The sequence below is a fragment of the Pecten maximus genome, unplaced genomic scaffold, assembly GCF_902652985.1.
Source record: "Pecten maximus unplaced genomic scaffold, xPecMax1.1, whole genome shotgun sequence".
In the NCBI taxonomy this organism is placed as follows: Eukaryota; Metazoa; Mollusca; class Bivalvia; order Pectinida; family Pectinidae; genus Pecten; species Pecten maximus.
In genome coordinates, this window is record NW_022982627.1 from 1 (window position 1) to 15,809 (window position 15,809).

General features: G+C 34.4%; 1 protein-coding gene across 1 annotated transcript; it reads left to right on the forward strand.

Annotated features, from left to right (window-relative positions):
• Nucleotides 1-2,135: 2,135 nt before the first annotated feature.
• Nucleotides 2,136-15,795, forward strand: LOC117320624 (sorting nexin-4-like; the record flags this gene model as incomplete). The annotated part of the gene is made up of 8 exons (XM_033875184.1): nt 2,136-2,242; nt 2,750-2,888; nt 4,661-4,738; nt 5,361-5,432; nt 6,366-6,413; nt 11,262-11,390; nt 12,149-12,276; nt 15,702-15,795. Coding segments are annotated over 8 exons (795 nt in total), but the record flags the coding sequence as incomplete, so codon positions are not given.
• Between the last annotated feature and the right edge of the window lie 14 nt (nt 15,796-15,809).

Consider the following 15,809-nt stretch of genomic DNA (forward strand, 5'->3'; position numbering starts at 1 on the left):
CGAATTCTGATTTCACTATTATAGTGATATTCCACTATAATAGCTAAATATAGCTATAAAAACAGTAGCAAATCGAAGCATTTATGACAGAAAAGTTATATGTGACAAAAAGCGAGAGTTAAGGTCGGTAGTAGCCCCAGTTTCCTCTGGCCCTGACACCATGTCTGGTGTAGGGCCAGAGTGCACTACTATATGAAAACGTGGAATTATCCGACACCGTTTGGTGTCGCTAAGAATCTGGTGTAAATACAATAAAATCGGGAGTGACATAACACCTACCTTACATATATGGATGAATGAGATATTTATTTACCCCAGAACACCCATTTAGTCCCATCTAGGTGTTTTATTCCGTCCGTATAGACCCTCGCTTTACGCTAGTCAAAATTTCATACAGTTGACCCGCCATTTTGTAAGTGATAGTACGACTATAACCACCCGAATCGGAATGCAATGGACCGAAAAGACCACATATCAATTATTGTGTTTTTCTTCTTACATAGTTTAAATTAAGAAAACTAAGCTTATTATTTCCCAAAACCTGTTATATTCAATTCAAAAATTCATTATTTATAAATTATAAGCGGTAAAATATATAAAAATAAATGTTGTATTTTTTTCTTTTCGTTCCATCGCGCACTGCTTATGGTAATTAGGTCGCCCGCGACCTACATAGTTAGCAATATGGCGTTGAGTCAAGTATGAAATTTTGACTAGCGTATATGCGAGGGTTTATACGGACGGAATAAAACACCTAGGTGGGACTAAATGGGTGTTCTGGGGTAAATAAATATCTCATTTATCCATATATGTAAAGTAGGTGTTATGTCACTCCCCATTTTATTGTATTTACACCCGATTCTAAGCGACACCAAACGATGCGCTCTGGCCCTACACCAGACATGGTGTCAGGGCCGGAGCAAACTCGGGCTAGGTCGGTAGGTACATGATCCATGTCCTTGGTTGCTATGATAACTGTGTAAAAATTGAAATTTCACCTGTGCATTTTTCTGTAAAATCATCTTTTTCGTAACCAGAAATTACAATTTCTGTTTCATTCGCTTATTTCCTAATATCTAATTCATGTGAACGTCACTTCAATCTGTATATACTTTCCCATAATTTTCCTAATCCAAACAGAGCCGCTGCAAACGGAAGTGGAATAACGCAACATTTTTTCTTGGTTTTTTTTCCGACTCTGGAGACGACAACCATCATTCTGATCTATTAGTATAGAGATTGAAAAACGGCGATTTCACAGAAAAATGCACTGGTGACATTTTAATTTTATTGCCGGTATTGTAACAACCAAGCACATGGATCATGCACCTACAAACCATAACTCTCGCTTTTTGTCAGGTATGCCTTTTCTGGCGGAAATGCTTCAATTTGCTACTGTTTATATAGCTCTATAAAGCTATTATAGTGGAATACCACTATAATAGTGAAATCAAGACTTCTCCCCAACCTGATATAGGTAACACCGATTTTTATAAGGTTTGAGAATGTATATGAATACTGAATTTATAGTGTTGTGGTTGTTAACAGATGTCATGTATTACTCAAAATCTTAGAACTGTCAGAGTCCCCGCCCCCTATAGGAGTTTGACATTGTATCAGTAAGAATATGAAATTATATGTAGCAGAAATGGACTGGGATGAATGCCGGCGATCAGGTAGCTGAATTAGTAGAGCATCCGGCTAGTGTTTGGAGGTCCCAGGTTCGAACCCCTGGCCGTGCATTTTCTTCTATTACACACACACACACATATATATATAAGCCATATAAAAATATCCAGTATATGATAAAAAATGACTAGGAATGACCCAAATGTTCACCCTAGTCAATTCTTGTAAAGTATTTTGAAACGCATTTTTATAAATTGTCTATTTGCATTGTAAATGGAGCAGATGAGTTTGCTGTAATGTTTGGTTGGAGATTAATACCAGAAACCCTGGTTTAAGTTCTTGTCAGGACATATATGTGTTTGTTTGTATGTTCATTCATGTTATATTGTTCCATTTACTTGTGGTTAAAAATCCAAGAGGGCTGGTCTATATGTCCATCATTTCCACTGTACATGTCATGACTAAATACATGTAGTATGCTTGTATTTTGATGGATATTTTTTCAGACAAATTTGCTTCAATGGATGGAGGTTTCAGTCTCAGAACCTGAGAAACGGACAACAACATCCATGAAAGTCCAGGACACCTACATCGTTTATCTGATAGAGACAAGGTGAGAGCACAAATAAATATCAGGAAATGTTTTAAAGTGTTAATTAAATTTAAAAGAAGTACCGGGTAAGTTTCTTCTCTGAAATTATAATCATAGATTCACTTTTCTTGCTTTTAGGCTGTGTATTAATTATATTGCCACTCTTAACAAAATCTAATGTGCGAATTGTAATATATATTGAGATTATTGCAAGGTTATAGATTAATTAAGTCTTTAAATAGATACAGGTAGCAAATGATAAACTCAGACATTATTGGTTTATATTTTGCCTTGATGATATACAAGTGTCATCTGTCATTTAACTTTTAGTTTTTGATTAGTTTTTAAACTCTTGAATTAACACTTTCTTAATGGTTAATGAGATTTCAACCAGCTAGTAATTACATTTGTTCACTTCTCAATGCAACATAAATTGTCTCTAACAATCTAAGAAATGAGGCATATATGTAGTACTTGTAAGAAACATGTGACACATGTAGTGAAACATTCAAGTCTTAAATCCATCAGGATAACAGAAGTGAAGCTTAAATGTTTTGGGGATGGAACAACATCACTTTGGAGAAGATACAGTGAATTTGAGCTGCTGCGTAATTATCTGGACATCACATACCCTGCTGTTGTAGTACCACCATTACCAGAGAAAAAGGTAGGTCAATAGGTAGAGAGTCGAACAATATCTAAATAAAGATAGGGCATTATACTGTCGATATAAGTGGTATAATACAGACCTATCAATCTAAATGAAGATAGGGCATTATACTGTCGATATAAGTGGTATAATACAGACCTATAAATCTAAATAAAGATGGGACATTATACTGTCGATATTAGTGGTATATACAGAGGTAGAACTAAATATTAATTGGGTATTACGCAGTCTATGTTAGATATAGAGAGGAAAACAAGATCTAGATATAGTGTTACACTTTGTAACACATCCAAACACATTGACACACTATGTTACACATTGACACACTATGTTACACATTGACCCACTATGTAACACATTGACACACTATGTAACACATGGACACACTATGTAACACATTGACACACTATGTAACACATTGACACACTATGTAACACATTGACACACTATGTAACACATTGACACACTATGTAACACATTGACACACTATGTAACACATTGACACACTATGTAACACATTGACACGCTGGTCACACATTGACACACTATGTTACACATTGACACACTATGTTACACATTAACACACTATGTAACACATGGACACACTATGTAACACATTGACACACTATGTTACAAATTGACACACTATGTTACACATTGACACACTATGTAACACATTGACACACTATGTTACACATTGACACACTATGTAACACATTGACACACTATGTTACTTACATATTGACACACTATGTAACACATTGACACACTATGTTACAAATTGACACTATGTTACACATTGACACACTATGTAACACATTGACACGCTATGTAACATTGACACGCTGGTCACACATTGACACACTATTTTACACATTGACACACTATGTTACACATTGACACACTATGTTACACATTGACACACTATGTAACACATTGACACACTATGTTACACATTGACACACTATGTTACACATTGACACACTATGTTACACATTGACACTATGTTACACATTGACACCCTATGTTACTTACACATTGACACACTATGTTACACATTGACACCCTATGTAACACATTGACACACTATGTTACTTACACATTGACACACTATGTTACACATTGACACACTATGTAACACATTGACACACTATGTTACACATTGACACACTATGTTACTTACACATTGACACACTATGTTACACATTGACACACTATGTAACACATTGACACACTATGTTACTTACACATTGACACACTATGTTACACATTGACACACTATGTAACACATTGACACACTATGTTACACATTGCCACACTATGTTACACATTGACACACTATGTAACACATTGACACACTATGTAACACATTGACACACTATGTTACACATAGACACACTATGTAACACATTGACACGCTGGTCACACATTGACACACTATGTAACACATTGACACACTATGTAACACATTGACACACTATGTAACACATTGACACACTATGTAACACATTGACACACTATGTTACACATTGACACACTATGTTACACATTGACACACTATGTAACACATTGACACACTATGTTACTTACACATTGACACGCTATGTAACACATTGACACACTATGTTACACATTGACACACTATGTAACACATTGACACACTATGTAACACATGGACACATTATGTAACACATTGACACACTATGTTACACATTGACACACTGGTATGTAATACATGTACATGTATTATAAGATTGCTATATCCACAGGTTACCTATGTATGGCAGAATTCGGCGACTGACAAGTTTGACCCGGACTTTGTTGATAGGCGCAGAGCAGCATTAGAGGTAAAATGCAATCTTCATAGATATGAATTTGTTTATGTTATAGATATGTGTGTGTGTGGTTTAAGAAATCATGAAATTGCCACATTCACACAAAATGAGCACATACGGAGGTTCTATACTATTTGGTCAAATAGTCAAATGGTCAAATTTATCTATCACATGGTCATTTGGTCAAAATGGTGGTTATATGGACACAGTTGTGTTTGTCAGTAAAATATCAGAAATATCAGCGTGAATTAAATGCAAGATGCTGTCAAACTTCAATTCTGTTTGTTAACAAACTTTCATTAAATTATTCTTTGTTTATTTAGGAAGAAACTTTGTATTAAAGACTTCTACCTCAGACATTTTCATTCAGTTATCATCTTTAGATTTAAGTTGTCAGTCATTATCTATCTCTCTGGAAAGGCATTTTATGACAATTTTTACAACTAATGTGTTACCTTAGAAAGAAGCTTTCTTGTTTTAAGGAAAATTCAAACTAATACGTGAGCCAGCTTGATTAGATTGATGATATTCATGTCGCTCACATATCTCCCTTGTTTTAGGCCAAAATCCTATTAAATAATCATCACTCTCCCTTAATGGTTGTGTATGTCATGTGTTTATGTTGATGTTACAGATATTCCTGTTAAGAGTAGCTGCTCATCCCATCCTGTCTCAAGATAAGGTCTTCATTGGATTTCTACAGCAGGTAACTTACAGTACTGTTCTTGGTGATTTACCTGTAAATATAAACACTGTCTTCACTTAGACATGAATCTGGTATACAGAGTTACAGCTCTATGCTCAGTATATAGGTAATTAATAAAGGCCATCACAACATGTATTGCTAATACAGATAGTTTTAAGCATTGGAAGATAACCTCAAAATACATCATTTATAGACAGATTTTGCTTACTTTGGTGGCAGTCTTTATATACAGATTTTTCTCCATTGGGTGTTCTTTTTAGACAGATTTGTCTCCTTTGGGTGGTCTTTATAGACAGATTTCTCTCCCTTCTGTGGTCTTTTTAGACAAATTTGTCTCCCTTAGGTGGTCTTAATAGAAAGATTTATCTCATTTTGACAGTCTTTTATACAGATATCTCTCGATTAAGACATATTTCTCTCAATTGGATGATCTTTAAAGACAGATTTCTCTCCTTTCGGGGGGGGGGGGGGGGGGGGGGGGGGGGGGGGGGTTCTTTATAAGTTAAGACAGATTTCTTTCCTTTAGGCAGTCTTATATACCTTATAAAAAGGCGAGACTTCCCCAGGTGGGGGTTCCCTTTTCCACTGTAAATATCAGGGTTACTGTCTTCAAAGTACTGGTGTGCTCTTATATGCTATTTAACCTATCCAATAACAAAATTTGAACTTGAAATGAGTGATTGAGGGGATGGAGTCATTAGTAACAACATAAAGTGAAATAATTAGTTGTGAGAGACCTTACAGAGAGTTTTCTCTCCCTTTGGTAGTGTTTATAGTTCTCTTTAGACAGTTTTATTGCTTCTTCACAGCATGTTATAAAGTCATTGAAATGCCTTAACAGTCAATGGTTCCTTAAACATTTTTTTCTAATTAACAGAAATGCTACATAACATTTGTTTTATTGCTAAAGCTTCTTTGATTTGTATGTTTTAGGAGGAAGGATGGAAGGACTTGGTGTATAATACAGATTTCCAAAGCAAGGTACGATGTGTAATATGTAACCATCACTGTAGTAGGTAACACTAGGTGTGTACTACACTGATGGTAGTAATAAGTTGTTACAGCAGCCAGTGTAATATATAGATAAAATGTTTTAAGGTAACTGTATGTAGTATATGTTTTAAGGTAACCGTATGTAGTATATGTTTTAAGGTAACTGTATGTACAGTAGTATATGTTATAAGGTAACTGTATGTAGTATATGTTATAAGGTAACTGTATGGAGTATATGTTTTGAGGTATCTGTATGGAGTATATGTTATAAGGTAACTGTATGGAGTATATGTTATAAGGTAACTGTATGGAGTATATGTTATAAGGTAACTGTATGAAGTATATGTTTTAAGGTAACTGTATGAAGTATATGTTTTAAGGTAACTGAAAGGAGTATATGTTTTAAGGTAACTGTATGTAGTATATGTTATAAGGTAACTGTATGAAGTATATGTTATAAGGTAACTGTATGGAGTATATGTTTTAAGGTAACTGTATGAAGTATATGTTATAAGGTAACTGTATGAAGTATATGTTTTAAGGTAACTGTATGAAGTATATGTTTTAAGGTAACTGAAAGGAGTATATGTTTTAAGGTAACTGTATGTAGTATATGTTATAAGGTAACTGTATGAAGTATATGTTATAAGGTAACTGTATGGAGTATATGTTTTAAGGTAACTGTATGCAGTATATGTTATAAGGTAACTGTAAGGAGTATATGTTTTAAGGTAACTGTATGGAGTATAGGTTTTTAGGTAACTGTATGGAGTATATGTTTTAAGGTAACTGTATGAAGTATATGTTATAAGGTAACTGTATGGAGTATATGTTTTAAGGTAACTGTATGGAGTATATGTTTTAAGGTAACTGTAAGGAGTATATGTTTTAAGGTAACTGTAAGGAGTATATGTTATAAGGTAACTGTATGAAGTATATGTTTTAAGGTAACTGTATGTACAGTAGTATATGTTTTAAGGTAACTGTATGGAGTATATGTTATAAGGTAACTGTATGAAGTATATGTTATAAGGTAACTGTATGGAGTATATGTTTTAAGGTAACTGTATGTACAGTAGTATATGTTTTAAGGTAACTGTATGGAGTATATGTTATAAGGTAACTGTATGAAGTATATGTTATAAGGTAACTGTATGGAGTATATGTTATAAGGTAACTGTATGTACAGTAGTATATGTTTTAAGGTAACTGTAAGGAGTATATGTTATAAGGTAACTGTATGAAGTATATGTTTTAAGGTAACTGTAAGGAGTATATGTTATAAGGTAACTGTATGGAGTATATGTTTTAAGGTAACTGTATGGAGTATATGTTTTAAGGTAACTGTAAGGAGTATATGTTTTAAGGTAACTGTAAGGAGTATATGTTATAAGGTAACTGTATGAAGTATATGTTTTAAGGTAACTGTATGTACAGTAGTATATGTTTTAAGGTAACTGTATGGAGTATATGTTATAAGGTAACTGTATGAAGTATATGTTATAAGGTAACTGTATGGAGTATATGTTTTCAGGTAACTGTATGTACAGTAGTATATGTTTTAAGGTAACTGTAAGGAGTATATGTTATAAGGTAACTGTATGAAGTATATGTTTTAAGGTAACTGTATGTACAGTAGTATATGTTTTAAGGTTACTGTATGGAGTATATGTTATAAGGTAACTGTATGAAGTATATGTTTTAAGGTAACTGTATGTACAGTAGTATATGTTTTAAGGTAACTGTATGGAGTATATGTTATAAGGTAACTGTATGGAGTATATGTTTTCAGGTAACTGTATGGAGTATATGTTATAAGGTAGCTGTATGAAGTATATGTTTTGAGGTATCTGTATGGAGTATATGTTATAAGGTAACTGTATGGAGTATATGTTATAAGGTAACTGTATGAAGTATATGTTTAAAGGTAACTGTATGTACAGTAGTATATGTTTTAAGGTAACTGTATGGAGTATATGTTATAAGGCAACTGTATGAAGTATATGTTATAAGGTAACTGTATGAAGTATATGTTTTAAGGTAACTGTATGAAGTATATGTTTTAAGGTAACTGAAAGGAGTATATGTTTTAAGGTAACTGTATGTAGTATATGTTATAAGGTAACTGTATGAAGTATATGTTATAAGGTAACTGTATGGAGTATATGTTTTAAGGTAACTGTATGAAGTATATGTTATAAGGTAACTGTAAGGAGTATATGTTTTAAGGTAACTGTATGGAGTATATGTTTTTAGGTAACTGTATGGAGTATATGTTTTAAGGTAACTGTATGAAGTATATGTTATAAGGTAACTGTATGGAGTATATGTTTTAAGGTAACTGTATGGAGTATATGTTTTAAGGTAACTGTAAGGAGTATATGTTTTAAGGTAACTGTAAGGAGTATATGTTATAAGGTAACTGTATGAAGTATATGTTTTAAGGTAACTGTATGTACAGTAGTATATGTTTTAAGGTAACTGTATGGAATATATGTTATAAGGTAACTGTATGAAGTATATGTTATAAGGTAACTGTATGGAGTATATGTTATCAGGTAACTGTATGTACAGTAGTATATGTTTTAAGGTAACTGTATGGAGTATATGTTATAAGGTAACTGTATGAAGTATATGTTTTAAGGTAACTGTATGTACAGTAGTATATGTTTTAAGGTAACTGTATGGAGTATATGTTATAAGGTAACTGTATGGAGTATATGTTTTCAGGTAACTGTATGGAGTATATGTTATAAGGTAGCTGTATGAAGTATATGTTATAAGGTAACTGTATGAAGTATATGTTTTAAGGTAACTGTATGGAGTATATGTTATAAGGTAACTGTATGAAGTATATGTTTTAAGGTAACTGTATGTACAGTAGTATATGTTTTAAGGTAACTGTATGGAGTATATGTTATAAGGCAACTGTATGAAGTATATGTTATAAGGTAACTGTATGTAGTATATGTTTTAAGGTAACTGTATGGAGTATATGTTATAAGGTAACTGTATGGAGTATATGTTTTAAGGTAACTGTATGGAGTATATGTTATAAGGTAACTGTATGGAGTATATGTTTTAAGGTAACTGTAGGGAGTATATGTTTTAAGGTAACTGTATGGAGTATATGTTTTAAAGTTACTGTATGTAGTATATGTTTTAAGGTAACTGAAAGGAGTATATGTTTTAAGGTAACTGTATGTAGTATATGTTTTAAGGTAACTGAAAGGAGTACATATATGTTTTAAGGTAACTGTAGGTAGTAAATGTTTAAGGTAACTGTATGTAGTATATGTTTTAAGGTAACTGAAAGGAGTATATGTTTTAAGGTAACTGAAAGGAGTATATGTTTTAAGGTAACTGTAGGTAGTAAATGTTTTAAGGTAACTGTATGTAGTATATGTTTTAAGGTAACTGAAAGGAGTATATGTTTTAAAGTTACTGTAGGGAGGAGATGGTTCATAGATTCTTTGAAAAGTATGTCAACCGTTCTGTAATACATGTAAATCTTGAATTTGAGTCTTGTCAACAGTTATATCTTTAACCAGACACTAATTACAACCCAGTGTCTGGTAAGGCATGGCAAGTCTCCATTAATCTTTTGATGTGATCACCATTTGGACTTTGGACACCATTATTCACTCTCACTCAGTGTTAAAGCCTTTTGGACCTCATTTTACTATATATAATACTATAGCTCTTTATACTTTAAAGCAATGTTATGGACATTAAGGAATTTGGCATTTACATTGTATATTATGATAGATACCCTTTGTCCCTGTATGATGAAGTGTTATACATTTGTGCCAGCAGTAGGCAGAAGGATAATTAACTACTCTGTTGTTTTTAGCTTACCGGTTACGAGTAACCGAGAGCTAATGCTGTCACTCCGGCGTCGGCGTCCTACCCCAAAACTTGAAAGTTTTTGGGGTAAGTTTTTGGAAAGCTTGTAAGTCCAAAAGTGTACACCTCATGCCCTTCTAATTTGGTTTATACATTCATTAGAGGTCTAGGAGTGATGTTATGGCAAAATCATGCAGAAAAAAATGTGATTTTTTCGCATTTTACCATTTTGTGGACTTAACTTTTTTGGCACCAAAACCCACTTTAAAGTTTTTGGAGTAAGTTTTTGGTAGGCTTGTAAGTCCAAAAGTATACACCTCATTCCCTTCTAATTTGGTTTATACATTCATTAGAGGTCTAGGAGTGATGTTATGGTAAAACCATGCAGAAAAAAATTGTGATTTTTTCGCATTTTACCATTTTGTGGACTTAACTTTTTTGGCACCAAAACTCACTTTAAAGTTTTGGGGGCAAGTCCAAAAGTATACATCTATCACCCTTCTAATTTGGTTTATACATTCATTAGAGATCCAGGAGTAATGCTGTGGCAAAATCTTGCAGAAAAAAATTGGCATTTTGGCATTTTACCATTTAGTGGACTTACTTTTTTTTAACACAAAAACTCACTTTAAAGATTTTGGGGGTTAGTTTTGAAAAGCTTGTAAGTCCACACCCTTCTTATTTAGTTTATACATCCATTAGAGGTCTAGGAGTGATATTATGTGACATACAATTTCAAAATGACATGCTTATACATACATAAAAAATGAATGCATAGTGTGATTGCTGCTGCCGGTGAGCTTTCGCAATCATTGATTGCACTTGTTGTACCAGATGAAGTCAGTCCCCTTCTGACAACCGTTTAAACAGTCTTCACCACCAAGGCCAAATCATACTTGTATTTTTGTGTTTCCATATTGTTTGGGTACACACTCATCAACACAACAAATTGGTATGATTTTTTTTTAAAGTAGTCTTTCAATATTTTAGGCTGATTCCAAATTGAAAAGTCTGAGTGCATCATTTCGTCTGAAGAAACCAGACAGAAGATTCGAGGAGCTGAAAAATTACAGCAATGAGCTTGAAAATAACATTTCCAATCTACTGAAGATACGTGCTGTAAGTGTTTAAGTCAAATCAAAGCTATTTCAATTCTTCTTTGTTTTTGTTTTGTTCATATCACAAAGATCAACTTCTGATTTAGTGTCTCTATCCTCTTCAGTGGTTTTAGACAAAGTCTCAAATGACCTATTCTAATCGCCTTTTGTCAATCAGCATGCAACCATAAACAATTTACATTTTCGACTTCTCAGAAACCTCTGAACCAATTTCAGTGAAATCTTTCAGAAACCTTCCATGGAAAAAGGTCAACCAAAATTGTAAATTATAAATTATATGGAAATCACATTTTCGACTATCATTTCTAGATCTATTTGATTTCGTTATAACGTGGTTAACATTACCAACATGGGATGACAGTTTGATTGTATACACATGTTGGCCCTGACTGACCCCTAGGGGTTGATGGGCAGAACCAAATAGTGTTAAATTAAATGAAATATTTTAAAACTCAGGTAACCATTAAGGCCCATGGCCATCTTGTTATATGCTATGAACATAAACCTTTAAAGATCCCTGAATTACTTAAATAATCAAGATGTAAAAAAATGCTTTTAAAATTAATATCCTTGTTTTGACTATATAGTAGTGACGGCATTACACAATGTACATGTAGACAATCCCTGTTTTCATTGGTCAATCGCTGAGTTATTGTTCATTCAACTCAACTTTTCTTTGGTCAAGCATATCAGCTATCATTGGTCACCAGTGTGTGTTGTGTTTGTATTTGTTGGTCACATGTCTGTTGACCATTACAGAGAATGGCTGACAAGATTTATGGGATACACAAGGTGCATGCTAACTACAGCCGTGTGTTTTGTGAGTGGAGTAGTATAGAGAAGGACATGGCAGAGCCACTACAGAGTGCAGGGCACTACATGAATGTGTGAGTATCACATATACATACGATCAATATTCTACCTGTAATCAATATACTACTACAAACCTGTAATCAATATTCTACTATAAACCTGTAATCAATATACTACTACAAACCTGTAATCAATATTCTACTACAAACCTGTAATCAATATTCTACTATAAACCTGTAATCAATATACTACTACAAACCTGTAATCAATATACTATAAACCTGTAATCAATATTCTACTATAAACCTGTAATCAATATACTACTATAAACCTGTAATCAATATTCAACTATAAACCTGTAATCAATATTCTACTATAAACCTGTAATCAATATTCTACTACAAACTTGTAATCAATATTCTACTAGTGGGGTGACACCTAAAGGAGTGTCACAGAAAGAATGAAGTGTAGTGAGGGACGATAACTCTGGTTGAGCACGAAAGACAGATAAAAATAAATGCTGAAGATGATATAGAAATGTCTGTCTTGAGTTCAGAGGTTCCATGCACGAGTCATGGTTTACATTAAAATCATTCAATGTCAATATTTCGACCAATAAGAAGCCTCAGCATGGTTCTATGGCAAGAGAACCCGTGAGGTTGAATTTGCATCTAAAATTTTACCAATTGAATTCCTCCATGTGGTTCCTATGGCAATGAATCCCATGTGGTTGAATTCGAATTCCCCTATTTACCATTTTGCATCCAAATCCAATATCTAAACTTCGACCAATCAGAAGCCTTGATATGGCAATGATACCCATGCAATGGAATTTGCAGTCCCCTAATACTCCTATATACCAAATACCAATTGTAATCGAAATCAAACAATATCTAAATCTAAATCTAAACCAGTCAGAGGCAAGTAGGTCTGTGGCGGCCATCTTGGTCAACCGATCGGAAAATAAAGCGTCATGCAGTTGCACACCCCATGATCTTGTAGAACACCTGTGTCAAGTTTTTTTTAAGTGGGGTATTTAATAAAGTATTGGTTATCTTATAACACTGGTAACCCCCAAAACCTTTATTTCCCTTCCTTTAGCATTAATACCTTCACTTGCACTTAATTTCCTCATTTTCACTTAATACATTTGTATCCTCACTTGCTCTTAATGTATTCGCGCGACATTTAAAACTCTCAATTACGTTTAGATATTAATACTGGCACGAGGAAATTGAAGGTTTGGGGGTTACCGCTGTAATAATTTTCACAATTCTTCAGTTTTATGGATATGACACATTAATTGATTATGAGACAGCAATTGGCATCTATCCAAGCATACGTTCAGGGCCTCTTGTGTGTTGTTCAGTGAGGTACATCATTGTAGTCACCCACTACTATAAGGAGACCCAGCCTCAAAACGATCCTGATTGCAATATATATACACGTGGTGATAAAACAAGCAAACAAACAAACCTAAGTTCATCTTAGTAACAGATGTACTCGCGGTATTCTAATCGATAAATAGTGACATATACCATCAAAGATCAAAAAAAAAAATCTCATGCATATCATATGAAGTCAAAATCAAGGCTTCTAATGTGTTGTTCATACTGACAATAACTTCCACAAGTGTACACACAACCTTAAACATCACTTCTGGTCTGAACATGATATTGGGACAGAGATCACAATTAACTTCGATACATTTTATGGAGATAGCTGTCAATATGCATTTATCACCAAAGTGTAGATTATTTACATCTGGGTCAGGGTTAGAGGTCAAATCTACATCCAAAAGTGTGTTAACAACTCGTACAACCCGATCGGCCAATTAGCCGGTGTTTCACGTGAACCAAGTCCCTGTGGAGAATATGTTTCCCTGGTTTGTAGCTGTTTTCCCGAGTAAATAACACATGAAACGGGTAGTTTATATACCACACGAGGATAAATAGTGTGTTGAGATTTAGAAAATCACAAATACACACTGTTACTGAAAATAGAATGACGTAGGATTCTGGGTGTAAAAAGGCGGGAAATCCCCAGGCAGGAGTTCCCCAGTGCAGTGTAAATGTCTGGCTTACTGTCTTTCGATACGTGCCCATGTGCCCTTAGCGGAAACTGTTGCATCACGGACACGACAGAAAAATGAACTTAATGTACCATATATGTCAAAACAAGATTAATCCTGTCTTTGGGATGGAGATATTTTTGAAAAATATGTAAAAAAAATAAATAAATAAATGTGCAGAGAATTGTGTCGTTTGTATTTTCTCTGATATTGTAAAATTGTAAGAAATATTGGCAGTGACAGCAAAATACAACCAGCTCACCGAGCGCTACAAGTTCAATCAGACAAGCAGAGCAGACGTAGTAACGTCACTCGTGACGTACGTCCGTACATGTAATAGACTCTCCGAAATGTGTGACCTCGCGGTACATAGTACCTATGTTTAAAACCCTATTGTGACCGTTCTGTGATAGATATAGAAAAACTAAAGATACTGTTTTCTTTGGAATTACATGTACTTGTGATGTGTGGAGTTTCAATAAGATGGCTTTATGCGTTAATTCTCTAGGCCGAGTTGTGCAGAAACCAGCAGTCAAAGTGTCGATTTTGTCCTGTCTGTACCCAAAATATCTCCATAACTAGATTATTCCCAGATATACGTGATATGCCTGGACATACATGTAGATCACACCGAGTTTTATAAGTGTGGAAAGTTTTATCAAAATGTATAGAGTCGCTTTTCAGTTACCTCAGGCAAAGTGTTCTGAATTAGCCTCATGTACATTACGTTCCGTCCTTCAATACACTATACATTCCACACAAACATTGTTACGTCAGTCGTGACGTAACATCCGTCACCTCTCGATAAAATAGACCCTTTTTCAAAACCCTATTGTGACCGTTCTGTGAAAGATATAGAAAAACCAAAGATACCGTGCTCTTCAGAATCCTCTGTACTTGTTATGTTTGGAGTTTCAGAATTTTTCATTAAAGCGTTGATTTTCAAGGACTGGTTAAACAGAAGCTACCAGTCAAAATGACGATTTTGGCATGTTTGACCCAAAATATCTCATAAATAACAATTTCCACAGGGATACCACACACATCTAGACCTAGATCGAGTTGAGTTTTACAATGGTTCAAAAAACCATAAAGATTGTATGTGCCATTTTTTCCACCCTCAAATCGCTACAATAGCCGGCAAAATGGATGAATTAGCCCATACTTTCATTTCGCTCCGCAAGGAACGATAACTGAGTTATCGCCCCTTACTACACTCCATTCTTTACTATAAACCTGTAATCAATATTCTACTATAAACCTGTAACTTGTCCAGATTTATTATCCCCCCCCCCCCCCCCCCCCCCCCCCCCCCCCCCCCCCCTTACTCCCCACCCATCAGAGATCTGAAGGAGATACTGTAATGCTGTTATCTGTCTTTCATCCCCTCCGTGGGCATCAGTTAAAGTTTCTGTGACCTTGTTTCAGGTTCAGCCAATCTGTGGACAGTGCTTTAGAGGATGAGGAGCAGTATGCTGATCAACTTAAGGAATACCTGGCCTTTGGGGATGCCCTCAGGTAGATGATCATTTACTC